Raw genomic sequence first — 21,949 nt, 5'->3', positions numbered from 1 at the left:
AATTTCAACTACTGGTTAGCATTACATTGAGTTAATGCTCATGACCCACAAATGCTCAATACATTTTGATCAAAGAAGATGAAATGAAAAAAGAATGAATTGGAGAAAAGTAAAATGCTTAGTAAAGCATGTGAAATGGCTTTGGGTTTCCTAATTTTAATCAAATGAGTGAAAATATATATGTGTGTGCGTATGTATGTATACGCTTAATTCAGCCAACTTAGGATAAGATAAAATCAAAAAATTCATTTCTATTGAAGCATGACAAGTATATGCAGTCATATTTCAAAGTCAGCTTTCCATTGCACCACGGAATACTACTGATCTTACCTGGAGACTAGTGCTTCTCAGCTTTCTTTTAAAATAATAATATTAAAAATAAAAACTAAACCTTTTTGGAAGTGTTAGAAATAAGGCGCAAACAAACGAGAATCCAATTATTAAAAAAAAATTCTTTGCCTTAGCCCTGTTTCAAAATAATGCATGTACAGAATGGGAGCAGTATTATTTGATGTCTTAACGGGGCCCTTCCAGAATGCTGAGTTTGCACATTTAAAAAACAACAAAAAAAAGGAAGAACTATTTAAAAAAAACGGTGTAAGATGGGGGAGAAACATTCCTTCCCCTATTTGAATGCATGTGGGCCAACAATGCAAAACTGCTGACAGGTGGGACTACTGACAGCTCCCCCACCTGCTGGGCAGCCAATCGTTGCTGTTTTAGCTGAGCCTCCATTTGGGCCTTGAATTCCTCGGACTTCTTCAGTTCACTAACCTTAGCCTGCTGTTCAACTGCCTGCGCCTTTTCTTTCTCCACCCTGCCAAAGACATACAAGCAAAGAGGAAATTATACCACCACATAAAATTCAACCAAACTGGATTTCATTTTACCTAGTTTAATTGCTCTTAGAAGAACAAACGTCAAACCTTAAGATTACTGAGAAACTGGTCATGGCTTTAAGAAATTCAAAACAGACTACTCAGGTTGCATTAAACATCCCTTAAACGTTTTGAAGCTAAGCAACTACAACACCTTTCAAGAAACTATTAATCAAAACTAGAATTTCTAATTATATGAGACTGCAAACATAATCGGCATAATACCATTAGCTTAAAACAATTTTTCTCAAGGGACTCAAAAACGCTGTTCCAACTCTTAAGTATGAAACACTGAAAATATTCATTTTATGATGGCAATATATTCTGAGGCTGAATTTACCTCTCCTTCATATACTTATGTGTGTTCATTTTCTCTGTAACTATTTTCCCCTGCTTATGAAGTAATTTGTGTTGTATGCTAAAAGGCTATTACTGTATTGCATGGACAGGTTTTAGGCTACTGTTTGGAGCCACATGACTTTAAACAGTATGTGTTTAAACAGTATGTGTATACTTCTATAATACAAACTAATACAAAACTAATTCTAATACGTGCGTAAGGTCTGCATAAATTTTTGGCATCAGAAATAGTCTAGTTCTACAACTTGAAATTTGACTAAACCAAAAGGCACAGTAAAAATGCAACACAGGTCAGCTTTCACTGATTGTAGCTATTAAGCTTGTGCTCCTTAGTAGGAATATTTAAAATAAAAACACAAATCAAAATGCTATTTTTAAAAGCTCGTTTTAGTTGGTTTACCTTTCAGCAAATGCCCTGATCTCCCATAATTCCAATTCCTCCTCTGCTACCCAACTCTCAATGATAACAGGGCCTGTTTGCTTGGGTGTTTCAGGCCTTTTTGGCCTTAGCGCACTTGATCGTAGTCCCTTCCTCTGAGGTGTTGGAGTTTCTTTAGAAAACAGTCAAAACACAGACATTAAGCTCAATCACAAAATAAAAAGTGTAACACAATATTTAGTGTTCCCCCTTACAGGTATACACACAATTGTCATATTTGACACAAACTCAAATAATCTATTCTGTCATATAAAAAGATGTAAAATTATTCACAACTACTATTCTTTTAATAAAATCAGACAAAATGCTCGGCTTACAGTGAATGTTTCTCTGTTAAATTTATCTTTTCCAATCTCGTTTTAGAAACAGGAAAGCCTTTCAGCTTCAGATATATCAATCAGGTAAATGCATCGTTTGTTTCACACAGGAGAACAAACAGTTCATGTCAAGCTGTATTTGCTTCCTGGATGGTCTGACTTAACATAAAGGTACAGTTAACCTTAATTTCTGTAGAAGCTTATGGGAAGAGGGAAAACGTTGGACAAACATACCTTTTGGAGCCTCTGGTACACCAATGGGACAAATAATTTTTCTTATACAGTACTCTGACCGGATTCCATAAGGACCAACATCTCTCCGTTTGATTATTTCTGTTGTCGTAATTTCAGTTTCAGATGTTTCTACAATGAGTTAGTCCCAAAATGTTAACAAGATAGAAAAAAAGATAAAAACTAAATAAAATTTGTCCAAAGAACCTCCAATTGACCTAATATATGCAAGGTAAAGAAACAGCAATTAGTGTGAACGGTTGGCTATTTAGACAAATACAAATGCCAAGCCTAACATCCTTTACAGGAAGGATCTGAATGAGAGTAATACTAGAAGTTAGCAGTAAGAACTTTTGTGTTAAGAAACCCAGAAAGGTAAAGACGTAATACCTGTACGCGTAGTTCCTCCCCCAGGTGGAGCTTTTGCAGCCATATCATCCCATTTGAGACATGCCCACAGTAACCGCAACATAAGACTCACTCCAGCCAATGATTTTACTGTTTGAAGTCGGTATCTAACCATGAACAAAGAGTATTAATTACAATTTAAAATGTCTTTACAATACCTAACCGAGAGACAAATGTCTTCCATTCTACTTTTACTGAAGAACATACAAAATTACTGAGGAATAAACAGCAAAGTTTGCAATGGCTCCGATCTAGCCAATGGCGTAAGAGGTTTGGATTTTCCAGGTCAAAGAAAAGCATTCTTAGAAAATTCCAAGATGGATGTTCAGAAGTAAAAGACAGGTAACAGTCAGGTTCCAGCAACACCAAAAAATACACATATGCGTGGCTATCCAACCCAGGATGAAGAACTACGTAAATTTCATCAGAAACTCCTTAAAACTCATGCTTTAGTCTGGTCTCTGTTGATTTAAACATCCTATCTTCATACATAATAACAATCCAAAGAAGCCCAGCAAACAAAATATAACAAATCTGAACCACGTTTAATCTTGGCTACTAAAGCAGAAAGACTCAGCCAAAACAATGCTCTTCAAATTATTAAAATACTCCACCAGCTCAATGAGCAAAAGTAAGGAAAAGCCCCATTTCCACTGACCATTAGGAAAGCTTTTGTGAACTGGTGACTATTAACCACTTTTTCCTAGTCTCTGTGATGAGCACAATCAATCAGCTATTTGACAACAAAATAATGTTACATCATAGCATCAGTATTTTAAAGTCTGCTATGTGGTAGGATATTCAGGGCTTTCTATAGGAAAACCTGAAATAAAACTGGAAAACGCAGTGCAATAGACAAGTAGTTAAGCCAATTTGGGTACCAGAAACATTAACCGGCCCTCAGATTTCTGTGCGACTTCAGCTAGACTACCAACAAGATCAAGTAGTCCCTGTAAAAATCTTTTCAATTGAAGTATCTAGTGTCAAAACCAGACTGGGCTTCTCTGTATTGCTTTAGATTTGGCAGTGATTGCTTTCCTAAATTGTAATATATGCCTTCTATTTTTGTAGGACAGAGCTGTTCAAGAATTCTTTTTTCAAATCAAAAACATTGACTTTTGATTCAAGTGAGTGAAAAAGTCACCTTTGGCCAGGCACATATATCTCACTTGTACTTTTAAATTAAATTAAATTCATCCCATCCCAAACTTTTCCTTAAAGAATGTTAAAGTATATACCTCCAAGTGATCCCAAAAGTTGGTCTTGGAGATGGATATGGCCAAATATCCAAGGCAGGTTTTGCATTGTAATTGAAATAAGGAACTTCTCGGATCCCTCCTTTCCTGGCCAACTTTTTCAAGTCATCATTGGGTAAAACAAATATGCTTTTTTTACTGCTTTTGGTAACAAATTTTCTGTAGGATGGTAAGGCAGTTCCAGAACGAGTTTTTTTGGGTCTTGCAAATTTCATCAACTTCACTTTGTCTTTTGTAGAATATTCTTTGCTGACAGTCATGGAAGTCACCAACGTGCCTTCTGGGGTGGTCAGTGAATCAGTTACTGTTGTTGTAACTACTGTTTTGCTATGCTCCTGTACAGATATCATATCAACACTGCTGTCTGTAGCTGGAGCGGTAAGCTTAGTTACAGTAGTGGTGGTAGTTACAGTAGATATGGCACAATTTTCTGTAGATGATACCACTGTTGTTTTCTCATCATTAGCAGCTATAGTCTCTGCAACTTTAAACACAGTTTTAGATTCTGTAGAAACAGTTGATGTTGTGGTAGTCACTTCAGTAATAACAGTTTTTATTTTACTTTCTCCATTAGTATTTTCCACTTTATACGTCTGTAGACCATTCTGATCAGCAAAGTCACTACTCAAACTAGATTCCTCACATGATGTCACAGGTGATGGAGCAACTTGCTTATCCTCAATGACTTCAGTTTCCATACATTCTGTTTCACCACTTAGGTTATTTTCTTTACAGAATGTATGTGTTGGTGTGGAAGCAGTGCCAAAGGTGGATCTTTCAGGAGAAAGCTGCTTTTCTTCAGTTTTCTGCACATACTCGGGAACTTCATGTGGTGGCTGAAGACTCTCTCCAGATTCAAACTCTGGTGAACTCTGCAAACATGACTTACGGTCCGCGTTATTTTTGTCACTGGTGTCTCCTACCATGATGTCACCGTTCATAAATGGTTTTACTGCGGACTCCTTAAAAGTCAATGGCTTTATTTCACGTTCCGGAATGGATTTACTAATATTATTAACTTTTGGTTCAATATCGCTCCCTGCTGTAGTTTCACAGGTGTCTTTAACTAAGCATTCATCATTTGATAATACTTTAACATCATTGTCTTTTCCATTCACCTGAAATGCTGATTTTGCTTTATCTACATCTGTCTCAGATTCATTTTTATTATTCTTCTTGTCAGTAACACTATTTAGATTTGTCTGATCAAGACATCTGCTTATTGTACCTGTCTCCGCTTTCAATTCCTGACCTTTCTTTTTACCGTTAGCATCAGATAGTTTAGAGCTCAGTAACTCCTCATCAGTTTCTGCCCCATCCGTTTGTTCCAGAGCTTGACTTTCAAGATTTCTGTCAGAAATCAGCTCTGTTTTAAGTGTTTCTAGCTCTTTACTAACTGATTTTTGGTGAAATGTAATTTTGTTTCCAGATTTGCCTTCAGTCTTTCTTAGAGCAGTTTCTTCCTCCATCTCACCTGCTTGAAAGGAGGTTGGTTCGGAATGGCTTTGAATCATACAATTGTTTTCTGGGTCTTTGCTCTGCTGTTGAGAATTCCCTTCTGTTTTTTCAAGAACAGCCAGAACATCTTTTTTATGGCTACTTTCAGTTACCACTGGCTGTAAATTTTCACAGTCACTCTGGTACACTCTGGTAATAGGTAATTTTTGTTTCAAAGGTTTTTCAGTTGTTTCCAAAACATCCCATTTGGTTTTACCTTCTGCATTTGTTTGTGTCAAGCCATCAACAAAGGAACTGTCACACTCTCTGAGAACCTCTTGCCCTTGACATTTATCAGTAGTCATAGGTTCAAGGTTGTTTTCTTTACCGTTGTTCTGAACTGAGCTTTCACCTTCAGAGCATTGAGGGGAGTCTTCGTCCAGCAGTTGGCCTTCTCCCTTTGATAGCCTATTTGCCGAAGGCAAAGAGGGCTCATCTGGCTCACTGCTTTTGGTCTGAGAGATGCTACTGATTGGCAAGCAGTCCTGTTCTGCATCTTCAGTTTGGGTCTTATCTGAAATATAGGTTCTGTCTTCAGAAGATATGTCAAACTGGCTTCCTTCTTTTACTTTACCCACTTGTAGCTCATCTGTGTTTTTCTGGGGGCTTACAGATCGAATGCCTACAGTTTTAGCACTAGCCTCCAGTTTCATCCTTTCTAAACGTTGTTTTTCTTCCAGTGTAAATTGTTTTATTCGCCTCTCAAGTAGTCCATCTAATTTTGATGATTTTACTTTCCTTTTGTAGCAAGTCCTTAAATGAAATCCCTCACTGACATTGATTATATCCAGTTTACAATGACTATCCTCGTCTTTTATGGGGGATTCAATTTTCACATCATCGATATCCATAGGTTCTTCCTTGATGACTTTACCATTTTCATAATCAATTTCTTTTTCCTCTGTAAATAAGAAATAACTCTAAATTAGTAAGCTCCCCTAACAATGAATAACAAGCTATATTTTTACATTAAGTACAAGAAATAAAAGCAACTAACATAGATTTCAAGAAAAAAGGGAACAAAAAAGCCTTTAGACAGTACTACAAGAGGTAGCATGCAATTACTTAACTAGTAAGACTTAAGTGTCTTGACACAACCTGGTACAGTTTTTCAGTAGCCATTTCTATCCAGGGTCCGGTGCTTTTTACACATAAAATGTTGTATATTGTCTTTACCTTTTGCATGATCTAAGTTTTCAGAACTTGTATCATTTTCTGCTTTTTCTTCACTTGACTTTTTTTCTTCTTTCACTTGTACTTTCCCCAAGGTTTCCGAAATATCTGCTTTGTCCTTTGCTTGCAGATCACGCGAATCCTTCATTCTATCTTTCTCTATTTTTACCTTGACTGGATTTTTTCTTTTATCCAAGTCACATTTTTCAACAGTCTTATCTTCATTCTTTGCTATTAAAAGATGAATTAAATGGTTCCTAATTATTCAGAGTAATTTTTTTTTTTTTTTTTACACTCCGTTCCTTTTTTACATATGGAAGTATGCCTCACAAATTAATCATATCATTACTATAATCCAAAAATCGAACGCAATATACAATAGTAAAATTATAGCCTAAAATTAGTGCAATATTGAAAAAAATTATCTAAAAGCTCTACAGAGAGAAAATCTGTTTTATTTACATTATTTTTTCGGGAATCCGTGTTGAACTTTTCTAAAATAATTTTTTCAGGAAACTAAACACCACTTTCTGAAAACCCAGCTATTAAAAAGCACATGAACTCAGCCTCTGAAAATTCACAGATCATTTTTTAAAATTTTGACTTGCATGGTTAAATCTAGAACATTAGCATTCAAATGAGTTCATACTTAATGCTGTATTTGCTATTATTCTGCAACCCAGAACGCAAGATTAATTTAATTGAACAACACAGACAACACTAAAAGCAGCAGCATCCATTTTATGTTTGATCCAGTTAAAAGCAACAGGGGAAGAAGCACATTCATATTAAAGGAAAGAAATAATTTTAAAATACATTTGCAAGGTGGTCCAACATTTCCAAAGGGAAGACAAGATTAAATTTATTATAAATAAATGCGTTATAAATGCAGTTTAAGACACATTCTACAGAGTCAGCTGGGCAAATTATTTCCTTTTGAAAATAAATCCTTAAGATAAATAAGTAAGAAGACTTAAATAAGTAAGAAGACGTGCTTGAACTTTCTACAGAGAACTACATTTCTTCCTCCTTGTGAAACTATTGCTTCCAGATCTAATAGCATTCTGTCGACATGGAAAGAAAAAGGTATATATATTACATCACTGTTTTGGATGTTATTTTTTGCCTATGATAATCTGTAGGATGACATAAAGCAGATACATGAAGCTGCACAAATATTACACATAACTTCATAATTGAGACAGTTTAACATAAATAAAAAAAAATTTCTAGAATAACTGAATTGCCTATATTGAGAGAGATGAGTACAGACTCCTGAAAGCTTACCTTGAAGACTACTTGGAATCAAGTCTACATAAGAACTATCACACCTATGTAATCCGCTGAATAACTGAATATATGTTAAAAAATAGTATGTTAGTAATTGAAAAAAAAAGTTGAATAGATGCAGACACTTACTTGGTAGTAACTTTCTGTAATTTGCATTAGTATTTCCAGGTAGTTTGGGCACAAACCTATGGACATGTGTTTTACTAATCCAGCTCCAGCCACCATATCCCGTTACTCTATATTCCTCTCCTTTTTGTTTCCAAACCTATTAAATATTTTAAAGCGTTATTTTTAATAGTGCTATTTGTTGCATTGTATATGCATACATTCATTTAAAAAAATCAAAGTGAATGCTTTTTAATTAACAGACTTTTTCAAGCAAATTAAAATAAATTTGTGACATAATGTACCATCTAGAATTCAACATGTATCAGCTAATAATTGAATTGATTCTATCACTTTAACATTTAAAACCATATCTTCCTCATGCAGTAGGGAGCATCTTTAGCTAAAAGCTGAGGAATTATACAAGTTTTTAATCAATCTGTACGTTTGTTACAACAAATAATTTTAGAGCAAGAGAAATTCAAATTTCTAACAGCAAAATGCTTAAAAAAAAAAAAGCTAAATACATATGATAGCGTGTAAGCTCACAACATTCTCACTGTTCCCTATGGCTTTCAGTCAGCCTAAATGGCATATAGACTAAATATTGCTTTTCATTTCACGTGAGGACAGCAAAGATAACCGCTGCAACAAAATTAACATATACTGTAGGAGAAAACAAAGGTGGTGGTGGTTGCTGTTGTTGTTTTTTAAATAGTAGTTCCCATCGTTTTACATACCCTTCCAAAGTCAAGGTAGCTTAAGCTAGCTTTTTTTGAGAGTGGGGAGCAAGCACCGGACACCAACAGGCAGGCAGGCAGATAGAGTCCAATACCCATCTAGAATTCTTCCATTAGAAAGGGCTGCATTTTACAGACAAACATATCTGTCAACTCAAGCAGCCTCATTAAGAGCATAAGGCACGTTAAATTTAGTTCAGGCCAAGATTACGTGCTTGAATATATGGGCATAGATCCTACTCCAATGACAGCGAGTAATACAATATATATTATTAGCATTTTAAGTCTAAAATAAAAACAGAGAAAGTATAAATATGAAATCAATAATTTCTGTATTTCATATATTCCTCATGCAAAATAAAACATTACCTGATGTTTGACAGGAAAGGTATATTTCACCCATGTAGCTTGCTGCATTGTTTCTTCTTCTTCTTGTTTTCTCTCTTTTTTTTTCACTTTCTCCTTTTCTTCTCTTTCTAATGCTGTCATTCTGCGTAATCTAATACATACAGATACAGGCAAAACTTAAATACTGTTTGCATTTAAGTACAATACAGGAGCTTGTAAACAACTATAAGTCAACCAATAGTATATACTACCCCTTTGAATAATTTGAATATTTGAAGTGAAGAGGAAAGGCTAGTAGCAGCTTATACATATTACTTGCAACAGGAACATTAATTTTTTGAGTATTCCAGTACAGCAAGCAGCTGCCTGCAGCAGTGTTTGACATCAGAAATATTGCATTTCTGCACAACGAGAGACAACAGACAGACTCTGTCAAACTGAGCGTGCTGAAAGTTGCTTCTCTGGACTTCCAAAGCAGTATCACTTTGCAGCTGTGGCTCAGATAAAGAAAACAAACTTGCTTTGCAGGAGCAATGACACAGTTAAATAGCTCGTGATAAATTTACAGTGCTTCTGGTTGAGAAAAACATTCTGTTTTTAAATGCCGAATGACTGGATTTCAGCATAATTCTTGCAGGTTTAGAGAAACTAGCAATTGTAAAACAGGGCAAAGTTCCCACATGCGAAAAGACATTTTTACCTAGTGTGCCCCAGAGATTCCCGCCAGATTGGCAGCATGACAACTGGTTTAATTGCGCATTCCAATATAGCCAGAGCAAGTGCAAATTCTCTAGGTTTGCTGCACATCTGAACAGCCTTAATCCAGTTAGACCTAAATTGCAAAAAAGAAAACTGAATCAGATATATGCACTAGTACAGTGTTACATGTTAATGGAATTTAATGGTAGGCTAGACTCCTGTATTTTAATACTTCACCAAAATGTGTGACCCTTTTAGTCACAAACACAACACGCTATATTTTAACATAGTGACTCATGGTGCTTGGAAATCACTGATTTGAAATGTCAAAGGCCATTACTTATTAATAGTATAAGCAAAAATACAAGTAAAACAAGAGAATATGTATTTTCATGTATTAAATTACCTGTGGGAAGCCCAGTTAGGGTGAAGGAATGATGCTGGGATATTGTTTTCTAGCTGAATAATAGTTAGCCTCAAAGTGGATATGGTGAGAACTTTGGACCCATGTACAGACCCATTCCATTTGAACTCTCCAGCAGGAGTCAGACAGAATTTGTGTGAGAGGTGCCGTCTCTTGTCATGGTCCTCCCTGTGCTGGTGCTTGTTCAGTGCGAATGAATTAGTGGCATACTGGTTGTGATAAACACGATACTTCCCCTCTTGCCCTAATTTGAAATAATTGTTGATATTTCCTTTCATCACAATTTCCTTCTTTGCATTCATTCGGGAGACTTCACCTTGAGAGTTGACCACCAGAACCTTTTTTAAAAAAATAGTAATTTTAAAGAGTCACTTAAGTTTCAAATACTTCTTTGCATTTATTTGTGGTGCAAGACTTTGTCTATATATAAATCCATAAAAACATCTTGCATTAGTTTCCTCTTATAGAAGCAAATAAACATTTATCTTATATACGTTAAAAGTGTATTTCATCACTGATTACGCACAGAGTTATGACGGTCTCAAAAATTAACTTTAGCATTAAGAAAATTGTCATCCAGGCTCCTCAAAAAAACCAAACAGGAACCAAGTTTTGTGCTCTGAATTATGCCTAGTGAGAGACAGCTTTGGGAGAATACCTTCACTAAGCTGGAATAAGCTTTCTGTGAAACCCCTCCTGGGTAAATCACAGAATCCACACCTGTAGCTTCTCAGCAGGTAAATATCTTTGACTTTGAAAATATGGCAAGGAATAATGCCACTAGTCTAATTGCTCAATGCAAACTTATACTAAAAGCCAATTAGCAAGAATAAAAGGATCACCCCAACAACATGCAGTCAACTCTTACTAACTCTTCCACATTCAAACATTGCTTTTCTGGAGCAACTGAATTACCAAAAAAAAAAAAATAACCCATCCAACCGAACAAAAGCCACCTATAACCACAGTAAAAATCCACACCAACTGGCAGATAACCATTTGAGAGATTTCACTTTAGCCTGCATCAAGCAGTGCTACAACTTCACTATATTTAACAAGCATACTCTGCCAGTACAGATTTGCTACAAACTAGAAAATCTGGCTATTCTAACCTAGCTACCTACACCATAATCAAATACAGATCATCAGTAAGTTATAACTGTGACACAGCAGTTCTAAGAGATTTGAACAAAGAAGGAGAAAACACATATAACTTATTACTGGACATATAATAAACAAATTTATAACTTTTATGACCTGCATATTAAAGGAAAGTAAGTATACAGAGCCATTGTCATACCACTCTCCAGTCAGCAACTCAGAGAGCAAAAACAAAGGAAAAGAGGGGGGGGGAAAAAAAAAAAACCTACCTGTGGCATGACAATTTCAACATTTGGTAATTTATATTTTCTACTTTTCTTTTTAATTTATTTTTAAAAGTACCTCCATAGTCTGCCAAAATCACTAATCCTGTTTTTCTAAGATCATCAGTTTTCCTACTTTTTGAATTACCCAAAAGGTACACAAACCTCTTTGCCTTCTTTATACAACTTATTTGCTTCATGCGCTGCAGCGGCAACCTGCTGATTTTTCATCTGGCTCAACTTGCTATCTGGATTTCGTAATCTTGTGACCATTCGTGTTGAACCTGGTGTGCCTTTTCCTGTGCCTGGAGAGTCACTTCTTTCACCATTAGGTTTCTCTCCTGCCCAGGAAGAAAAAGCCTTTTAAAACAAACTTAAACACTGAAAACTGTCTATAGAAATATAGGAGTTACAAAGTAAAAAAAAAAAGCATAAAACAAAATGCTATATATATGCATACACACACACACGCACATATATATAGACACATACATATGTATTTTACCTAAGTCCTCTGAATCCTGGGATCCTCTCTCTGCATTTTCAGCATCATCAGGCATCTTAACAGAGTCATTCTGCAGAGAGCTCAACTCACTGCTATTGCTGTTTTCAACATCTGACTGTAGAGGTGCAGCAGATACACTACTACTGTTGCTAGGGATCATCTGACCAGTTTCTTCTACAAAAGAAGAATTTCATTTTTAGTTTTTCTTCTAAATTATATGAATGCAAGTTTTTTGTTTCTGATGAAAATTTGAAAGGGAAGCCAGATGAACCTCTTTTGTTGGACTGGGGAGAAATAACCATAAAATATTACTTCTCTCCAGAGCACTGTATCCATAAAAGCATTTTGCACTCTGTTTCAAGGAGTTTCAACTTTTACAGCTCTGACAAGTCAAAATTCATATTTAGGTGAAATATGACTATATTTTAAAAACTATTTTTTTCTATCCTTGCATAGACAGAGCCCTCTACTACAATTTCGTTTGCTTTAAAAACATCCAGATTTCTTGAAATTTGCTTTTCCTAAAGTTTCCATGACTCTATCTTTTTTGATTTTCTCATGCTTTAACTGTTCCTCAAAGCATATACCTTTCAGTTCCCCTCTAGGTTTCTGCTGAGTCTTTAATTGTCTCCTCCCCTTCAGCACATTACTTCTGAGTAATCCCACAGATCTCAAATTCAATGGGCAACACTCTATATCTGACCGTTTCTCTACAAACTTAAAATATCAGCCCGTTTTTTGCAGCCTCCTCACGGGTCTAGGTGTTGCTTCAAACTCAGTAAGATAAGTAAGGTTCCTGGTCCTTGGTTCTCCTTGCCTTTCTTGACAGCTGTGGACATTATCACCATCTTACTTGTCAATGAGGCATATTGCCCGAGTATGATCTTTTGATTCAAATGTCAAGCAGGAATTCTCCTTTTATTCGTAAGAGTGAAGTAGAAAATTCTATCAATACAGTGTGTACACATAAAACCACACATTCTAACTAGATAAACTACTTTGTTAAACTGTAAGAATTTACTTATCTTTAGATGATAGATAAACTCTTTTAAAGAGTCTCAGAGTCACATACCAATGAACTGCAACCATCTAGAAATCACTCCCACTTTCCTACAAAGAACAAGCCACCACCTCTCAAAATAGCAATGTCTTGATTTTGTGTAGAAGAGACACAGGTAGGATGTTCAGGAAGTGACAAGATTTTTTTTCTAGAAGTCTTCCAAAACATCAGGATTTATGTTAAGTTCTTAAAAAGGTGACAGACCAAACCCATCTTTTTAGGAAGTATTCACTCCTGGCAGAAAAACGGTGGGGTAAATATACTGGGATTCTTAGAAGCCCCTTAGCCTGAACGCATCTTGCTGTGGTTCTGTCAAACAGGTGAGACTAACACAGTTTGATCGATTTCCCTTCTTAGTAAAAGGAAAAAACGTAACCATCTGGGGCCTCCTGTTTAGAGGAGAGGAAAAGCACCTGAACCAGACTCAAAATTACAAGCCTACATCCGGATTGCATTTAACAAGGATGGTGACAGATATTCTCATCTAGGTTTGCATCTTAATTTTATTTCCCCCTCTTTGAAGATGGTTGCCTCACTGGTATCAGCTCAGTATCTCTCCCACACAACTGAAATGAGAGTCTCAAATTAAAACTTTGTAATAGGAGTACAAGTATCACTGTACATACAGTGAATTAGACTTGAGGAGAACCCCTCCACGCATACATACACTTTCTTGCAAACCAAGGCCACTAAATAAAAAATCAGCTAGAAGCTCTGGAAGGAGAAATGCTCCTGCAAAAGTATAAATAAATAAATAGTGGTGTATATTTCATGTAAGTGAATTTTTAAAGAAAAATATGAACCCATAAACACATCTAGAATAAAGTTATATGGTATATAACTGTATAGAGATTTAATGGAAAAGGTATTTTGACTTGAAAATGGAACAGAAGTATGAAAATAGGCAAAAATGTCTGGTCAAACGTCTAAAGCATGCTTTTTGTCCCATGCACTAGCATCTTTTCTGCATTGAAAAAGCATATTAAAGGGTTTCCAAATTAAGGTTTTAACTTCAATTTCACTCTCCCTCCTACTGATGTAAGAATTACTACAAGGTTTGGATGCATTCATATTTATAGGCTCAAGAACTGCAATCTGTATCTAAATGAAGAGCGGTTTCTGGAGGAGAGAAGTTTACTACAACTTTTTCAAAGATAGCATACTGGGTTACGGCTACATTACAGATGAGGGTATTTTTAGATTTTGAAAACTGAGAATAAAACCGATGCTTTTAACAGTAATCAGTTGTTTAGAACAACATTTGCTTATGTAGTAAAGCTTATCACATAATATCATTCTAAAATAATATATTCTATATGCTAATTTATGATATAATTAAGCAAGTTTCATTCATTCCTAAATCTAAAGAATTTGTTGTTGTTTTTTTTTTTTTTTTTAACAGAATAGCATATTACTACTTTCAAATCTCTGACATGGTAGACCAAAAAACAATTTAAAATACAACAATAGCCTCTGCTCAGATAATTCTGAAATCTGTTTACAAATTGCTAGGATGACAATTTTTATCTCGGCATCTCAATGAAATGGTTTACTCATGTGAATGATTTTTTTGTTTGTTTATTTGTTAGTAATTTACACAGTAAATGAGAGGTTAAAATCATATACAAGCCAGCAGCAAATTAGAGTTTGAAATAAACTTTGGTAGGATGCTAACAACCATTATGGATCACTACGGAAAAATAAAATATACAGAAAACAGAACGTAAAAGCCTTAGCCATAGTCATCTTTAGAAGGCATGGAAACAACGCTGACATCACAGAGGACCACAAATTTCAAGCACTAGTTGCAAGAAAATTAACTCTGAAATGTTAATGACAACGTAGCAGTAAAGGATGGCACTGCAAGCAAACAGCATGAGTGATATACGCTGTGAATGGTTTTAGTGAACAAACTAGATAGAAAAACTTAACAGATTCCCCAAATTACAGAGGCATTGATAACAGTGCCTTCTGTACCTGAGAGTTCCTGAGGGAGCTCTGATGCCACCTTCTTCTCTGCCACGTTGTTGCTATCAAGGGTTTCTGACTGACACCCCATTGCGTTCTTCCCTTCAGAGCAACTAGTCTCTCCTGCAGAAGGATTTGTGTTGTTGTCGTCAGTGCTTGATGTCACAGAGTTACTTTTATCCCCAACGACTGTTGCCTCTACAGTGAAACGCACAACAAAACTTTAAGGATATTCTTTAGTATGCCTTAGGATGTCATTTGGTGTCATCCATAGAAAGCAACTTCAGCAAGTTCGCTTGTCCACTGTTGAAATACACTGAGCTTTTTTTTTTTTTCCCCTTCTCTTTTTTGCTATGAGATAGTGCCTCTGAATCAAATATAACCATTATTTAATTCTGATGAGAAAAGTGTTAAAAAAAGTCATGGATTATAGTTTACTGCAGGCATGTTGATCGCAACCCGTAAGTGCCATGACAGAAAGCCAAGGTATCTACAAGTTAGAGGTATTTAACTTGAAAAGTAGGAAGACAAGTGAAATTTCTCAACAAGAGAAACAGTTAGAATGTACAACCACAGAAAAATAGACAAATATTGCCTGTTACTTAAAAGTAACTTAAAGAATCATACAAAAAAATTACAATAACTTTTAGAAACGTGAGGCTCTTAACCAAGTAATCATTTTACTTAATACTTAAATAAAGCTGCAAAAGCACGGTTATAGTTTCTTTACCTTCTGTTTTCACTTTTTCTGTGTCTTGCTCAGCAAGTGTTTCTTCAGTTTTATCTTGATCTGCAGATTCCTCCTTGCCCTTCTCAGTATCTGTCTGGCCATCATCAAGATCACTTTTGGCCTTTTCTGCTTCATCGGCTGATATATTTTTATCTTCCCCTACTTCTCCTTTTCTTATTCTGATAATCTCCAAAATTTCATCTACAAGAAAAAGTATAATGTCATCAACAAACAACAAAACACCATCTACAGAGCCACTGAGCAGAAATACCATAATATAAATACTGTCCTTATTTACAAGGCAAAAGACAACATTCAACTTCTTAGAACTTTTCCCCCACTCAGAAGAAACAATTCCAAATATCTAACTATCGATTTCTCAGAATTAGCAATTATATAGTGATGACTCAAATCCATTTTAAAACCTTAATATCTCATTTTCATGTTTGCCCTAGAACCAAAGTTCAGGCCTTGGCAGATTTACATGGCCATTTATTGGTCCAAGGTAGATTAAGTTCTGGTGGGGAACTGTGGGGGACATACACGTTCTACCCCACTTCACATAAGATTAGAGCAAACGCCTAATAAATTTTGCTACCCTGATCTCCATTGCATTGTCAAATGAAGATATGACAATACATATGAAAAAATATATATTTGTATAAGACAGTATGCCAAGCAACATCCAACAGTCAGAACAGCTCCATTCTAGCATCTGGAGTGATAAAAATCTGGCACACCCTCGGCAAAACAAAAATCTGAATAATTTAGGACATACTGGCATAGGTGATGTAGACTACAGGAAATGAACACTACATGGCCATGCTGGTACACCTGCACGATGTTTCTTCAAAGCTCCAGGTCAAAGGATGGCTAACGAGCACAGCCTTAACATAAGCACTGACCTAGCTCCAAGCATCTGTGCTACATTCACGGAGCAGGGTGCAAAGGTAACTCCTGCTGTGCATTCTTTCATTTAGTTCTGAATGAATGATTCATAGTTTTAAATGAATCAAAATGAATGAATCGTGCAAAAACAAAAGAAAAATGAAAAAGGACTCATTCCCAACTCTACCTTAAAAGAGCAGCTTATTTCCCAAATACAGCTAACAAGATACGTAGCATTTGGCTGATAGACATTTCCTTTAGTCACTCTCTCTTGTTTTAAAATGAACGTTATGTTACAACCCATGTTAATGCTAGATGAAGCAAATGGACATTTGAAGCAAATGCACTATCAGATATGAGTAGCAAATAAACTCTTAGAAAAGGGATAACGTCAAAAATTCTCAACAGCGATTCTGCCGAGTCAAATAAAAATTTGTACAGGAAGTTCAGAAGTTGTATGTACGCAACTGCTTTTCTGAATACAAGAATTTTGATTATACTTTGAAAACAATAACGGCAAGTGTCACTTTGAGCCTAATAAACCTCTTACAATAAACTAATTTTTGATTCAAAGTGCAACTTCTATTCCTGTTAGACAGAACATTCTTACCATTTGCTGCAGAAAGGAAGGACTTGTTATTGCCCCGTGCTTTATTAGTAAGGTCTTCTGTTACATCCATGTGCCGATGAATCTCTTCACGCATTTCTTCCAGAGTTTTGCATAGGTCAGCTTCCCAGTAATCTTTGTCTAAGCATTCAATCAACTCTGCCAGCTGTATCTTTGTGCTATAGTACCAGATTTTCTTATCTTTCTCACTTTCTGAATCTTCCTCTCTGTAAGAGCATTTTAAAAATACTTTAATAAAGCCTAGATAGGGTGACACTCCTTTCTGTCATTTACTTTCTGAAGAGACATATTAAGCAGTAATACCTAAATGTGAATAAACAAACATCAACAAATCACATGAGGACACTCAAACATATGCATCTGTTTGGTATCCAAATACTTCTCTCCTACTTCCCTCCCCTTTTCCATCCTCTCAAAAGTTCTCATGACAAATTCCTCAGGAAGCTACATGAAAGCTTTAAACAGTCTCCTTAAAACTGGTTTATCCAATCTGGCAACAAGGTTTATTCTCATTATATTTATTTTGCAACCAGTAATCTACTACTAAGTCTCAAACAGTTTGCAATGAAAGATTACATGTCTCCAGAATCCATAAAAGGTAGTGTTTCTGACTGCAAATCTGGGAAACAGCAAAGTCAGGAAACTCGAAGTGGTGGATTTCCTATTCATAATATATTTTATACTAGCATTTCTCTGGCATTCATCTGTGAGAGCATCAGTAAGGAAGAAAAGAATCACAATATGAGTCTTTGAAAAGATCAATGGATTTCCACATTTATTACCTGGGGTTACTGGAGTCTGGGGTACTCTGTGATGCATGAGCCTACAGAAGACTACTGGAGGACCGAAGCATCTGAATGGAGCCACTGGACCCAAGCTAGCTCCACAGAGCACGAATCAAACCTTGTCTGTCTTGTTGAGTATTCCTCTCTACTGGCTGCCTCCACATAACTTACGCATTCGAGACGGTTAAAAACCAGCCTCAGATATTCAGAATCACAAATACCCTTAATGCAATCATATCATCATCTACCTACTGTTTTCCACATCACATTCATGAAAAAGGTGTAATATGTGCCATGCACATAAAGCAGCAAAACTCAATCAGAAATCAAAATATCATTAAAGTAAGGCTACCAGGAGCTAATGATAATGGCAATATTACTCAAAATTAAACTACTAAGACTCTGCCAAACCTTGCTATAAAATGGACTTCTGCTTTATAAAATGGACTTTTTTTTTGCTGACAAAGAACCTGGTGTGATATAAAGAGATACTATCTTTCTCTCATAAGGATTTCACTTGTGGAAAGCAGTTGATTCAGACTTGCCCATTTACTCCCTCAGCCAACCAGTAACTTATTTCTAGTTATAACCGGTTAGTTGTAAAAGGTTAGATACATTTGAGAAGTTTCTGAGAAAATAGGTTATTTCAGGAAGTCAGAAGACTGCCCACCTACTATGTATCAAAAAGTTAAGACCAACAATCATTTCGTTCTATGGAACTTTCTGTGACTAATTTTTCATATTAGAGAAAAATTATTATTTTAGCAAAGTTTCCTCTGAACCAAGAAAGTTATTTACTAATAACAACAGGAACTGAAGTACTTTTATTATTGTTTGTGGACAAAAGCGCCAGAAGAGGAAAAGAAAAGCAAACACCCAAAAACTAAAATGGAAGGGGAGAAGAGAATGCAACAATACAGCTTTTTACAGCAAAAGAAAAGCAAAAGATGAAACAAAACACAATAGAAAAGAGAGAACGGAAACAAGACAAGGTGACCAAAGAGGAAGGAAAAAGCCATGCTTTCTGAATTTTGCTGCTCTTTTCCCTGGCAAACATCCAATAAGAATGACAGGAGTAGGAAACTGGCAGAGCAGCTATACTAATATTGCTGCTTTACAAACATTACCCCTGAATACAGCGTTGTTGATAAGTTTACACCTTCATTACTTCTTAAGTCACCAAAAGGGCATTTTCACCTTCCATTTTGAACCCTTAATTCATTTATAAATTGCACATGATTATTTGCTAAATAGATACCTCCTTTAGGTATCTCCTTAGATGATCTAGGTGTACAGTAATTGGAACACTTTACCTCATATCATTCCATGAAGTAAGGCTGTGCTACCACCCATTTTCCAGACAAGCAACTCAGGCGTAGAAGCCTGTGTACCTTGCTTAAATTTTGTCTATGATCATCCTCTTTTCACACTTGCTCCCTCCACTTAGCAAATCTCAAAATGCTATAGCTATGCTAATGCATTCAGGATGCATTACTGGGTCACCTGAAAAATCCCAAGAACCATCTGTTTTCCTCCATCATTTCTTCCTACTCTGGTGTTACAAGGTTCCATTAAACTGAAAAGCAATTAGCTTCAATTTCTCTCCATAATTCAAGAAGAGAATGAAGAAGTCCTCAGTACTGTTAAAGGTATGCCACATTACAGGCCAATAAAACTCAGATGCACATTGTGGAGAAGCAAGATACCAGATCCCAAAGAGATGGTATTCCACAGCAGGGACCGAGAGCTAACCTTTCCCAATGCAGTTCCAATTCTAACCACTGAAGCGTTGCTCTGACAATATTCTAGAAATGGTCAACGAAATGACACAGAAGCATTTTATTTCCTTTCTGCTAGCTTTACATAGGTTTTTTGAGCGGAGAATTTCTGTTGAATTAAAGGCTACCATGACCTTAGTAATGGGAGCTAAGGAATTTGATCAAGCTTTCTCTGGACATAGATAAGCACAGCCAGAAAATGGTCCAAACTTCATATTAGGAACACTTAAGACAAAACTCATCTTCGGCCAGTTTTCTTTTCAAAATTCAGGTATGTGCAAGTGGAATCTCCAGATGCTCATTACTGACTCATTAACAGGAAAAGAATCATCACAGAAAGCATTCAACAGAATGTGTTTAGGTAAAATTAGTTAGATTTAAATTAACGATTAAAGGATTCAAGCTACCTTTCTCTGAGCACCTACTTGCTGAATTGGCTAAAGTGACATAACTTTTTCCCTTTGAGGAAATCAAGTGACTTAGGCTATTCCTACAGAGGAGACAGAAGGGTGAGGGAAGTCACACAAGGACTGATTCCCAATTAGTTTTTCCTCTGACAAGCAAGACATACTGACAGCTTTTTGCTGGACACGTCTACTCAGTATCCAGAGGACTCTATTCAGTAACCTATATAAGCGAGGCCAAGCAAGAGAGCGAAAAGAATCACAGGAATATTTTCTACCTCTTTCACTGCCAGAAACTATTCACTGGCAAACTTTAGAAGTAAGCTTTAAGACTGATAGAAACAAGAACACAGAACAAAATGCAACAAACTTTCAAGAAAAGTATTTCTGGAGTATAAAGACCCCTTCTTAAATTCCATGCTGATATAATTACATACTGCAGAATTCAGTGAACTGTTCCTTCAACTATTCTGCTCTTCAAAGGAAGATTCCAAAAGCTTTTCAACTAACTGGGGAAAGTAGAGGAGGATCCGCTGAGATACAGAATAGCGTGACAAATCTTTTCTGATTATGGGAGGAAAAAAACCAAACCAAAAAACTGTTGTTTTCCACAGTCAAGGAAGGTGCACACAACCTGGAACAACAATTTTTTTTTTTAATTGATGCTATCAAAATGAGTGCCCAGCAATATTTCATTATCTCATTTCACAGCTATCTTACAAATCGAATGCACCTCAAGACTTCCGATTTGTTTAACATCCATTTCTAAACTTCCAAACCTTCTACATGGGAACAGAAAAGAAAATTACTGCATTTAACCAGCTCTATCAGCAAAATATGATGTACCATTACTTAAAATGTAAATTGGAAAGCAATTTTATATCTAAAAGTAATTTGATTCTTTTTATTTTGTTGATTTATTCCCTCTGCTATTTTTCCTCTCTCTTCTTCCGCTGGTAGTTAATTTTTAGGTAATTTACATCTCCTAACACACAAACATCATGCTCCTTTTCCTTTAGATTCAGACAAACAAGTGAAGGATCTTCTTCTGACTCCATAATTGGAACTTATCATCATCAGAACTTGTAGCATCCACACATGACTTCCATGGAAGATCTTTTCCAAGTTTGGCTTTCATTCTTTAGCAATTCATTGACCTTCTACTTTTCTTCCTGTTAGTGGCGTTCATTGTAACAGAGAGGAAAAAAAAAAATCTTAACTTTAATCAGAAGACTCTAGAGAGGGTCCTTTGTTCTTTATTTCCCTTTCATACATTCTGAATGTAAACACCTAATTTTTAGCAAACCCAGAGTAGGGGAACAGATTTGGCCTGCAAAGGAAATTTGTGTCCTGTAAGACACACTTAAAATTGTGTAAGTAGTCTTTCATCAGGCAGTCTGACAAATAAGGCCTACCAAAACTTACTGCGGCAGTTTAAGACACTACAACTTCTACTTATCCTCTGCTCTGCCTGCTGTTACCATCCAAGTAGCAGAATCAGCAGAATGAAACTTGAGTCCACGCTTACTGGCTTTAACACTAAATCCATTATCTTAAGTTTCCAATGGAGACATGTTTAACCTACATTTAAAACACTGGACTTCGCACTGAAATTATGGCTTTTTTGCTGATTACTAAAGAAAGTGGTAATCGCCGATCGACAGGGAACAAGGA

General features: G+C 36.0%; 1 protein-coding gene across 29 annotated transcripts in view; it reads right to left on the bottom strand.

Moving 5' to 3' along the window:
* The window catches only part of BPTF (bromodomain PHD finger transcription factor), a 62,126-nt gene that overhangs the window by 21,061 nt on the left and 19,116 nt on the right, over positions 1–21,949 (bottom strand). For 14 of the 29 annotated variants that reach the window (XM_009678986.2, XM_009678982.2, XM_009678981.2 and 11 more), the window contains 15 exons: positions 17,291–17,514; positions 15,793–15,993; positions 15,072–15,260; positions 12,035–12,208; positions 11,695–11,870; positions 10,148–10,503; positions 9,743–9,874; positions 9,064–9,193; positions 7,979–8,114; positions 6,563–6,790; positions 3,872–6,287; positions 2,616–2,740; positions 2,229–2,357; positions 1,639–1,789; positions 694–817 (listed from right to left, as the gene is read on the bottom strand). In XM_009678986.2, the coding sequence (XP_009677281.2) occupies positions 694–817; positions 1,639–1,789; positions 2,229–2,357; positions 2,616–2,740; positions 3,872–6,287; positions 6,563–6,790; positions 7,979–8,114; positions 9,064–9,193; positions 9,743–9,874; positions 10,148–10,503; positions 11,695–11,870; positions 12,035–12,208; positions 15,072–15,260; positions 15,793–15,993; positions 17,291–17,514 (4,891 nt within the window). The remainder of the gene's footprint in view (positions 1–693; positions 818–1,638; positions 1,790–2,228; positions 2,358–2,615; positions 2,741–3,871; positions 6,288–6,562; positions 6,791–7,978; positions 8,115–9,063; positions 9,194–9,742; positions 9,875–10,147; positions 10,504–11,694; positions 11,871–12,034; positions 12,209–15,071; positions 15,261–15,792; positions 15,994–17,290; positions 17,515–21,949) is intronic. The other 15 variants (XM_009678979.2, XM_068913725.1, XM_068913733.1 and 12 more) reach the window with 3 other exon arrangements.

The sequence above is a fragment of the Struthio camelus genome, chromosome 19, assembly GCF_040807025.1.
Source record: "Struthio camelus isolate bStrCam1 chromosome 19, bStrCam1.hap1, whole genome shotgun sequence".
NCBI lineage: Eukaryota > Metazoa > Chordata > Aves > Struthioniformes > Struthionidae > Struthio > Struthio camelus.
The sequence above is the reverse complement of the archived record's forward strand: the minus strand, read 5'-3'. Positions and strand labels throughout refer to the sequence as shown.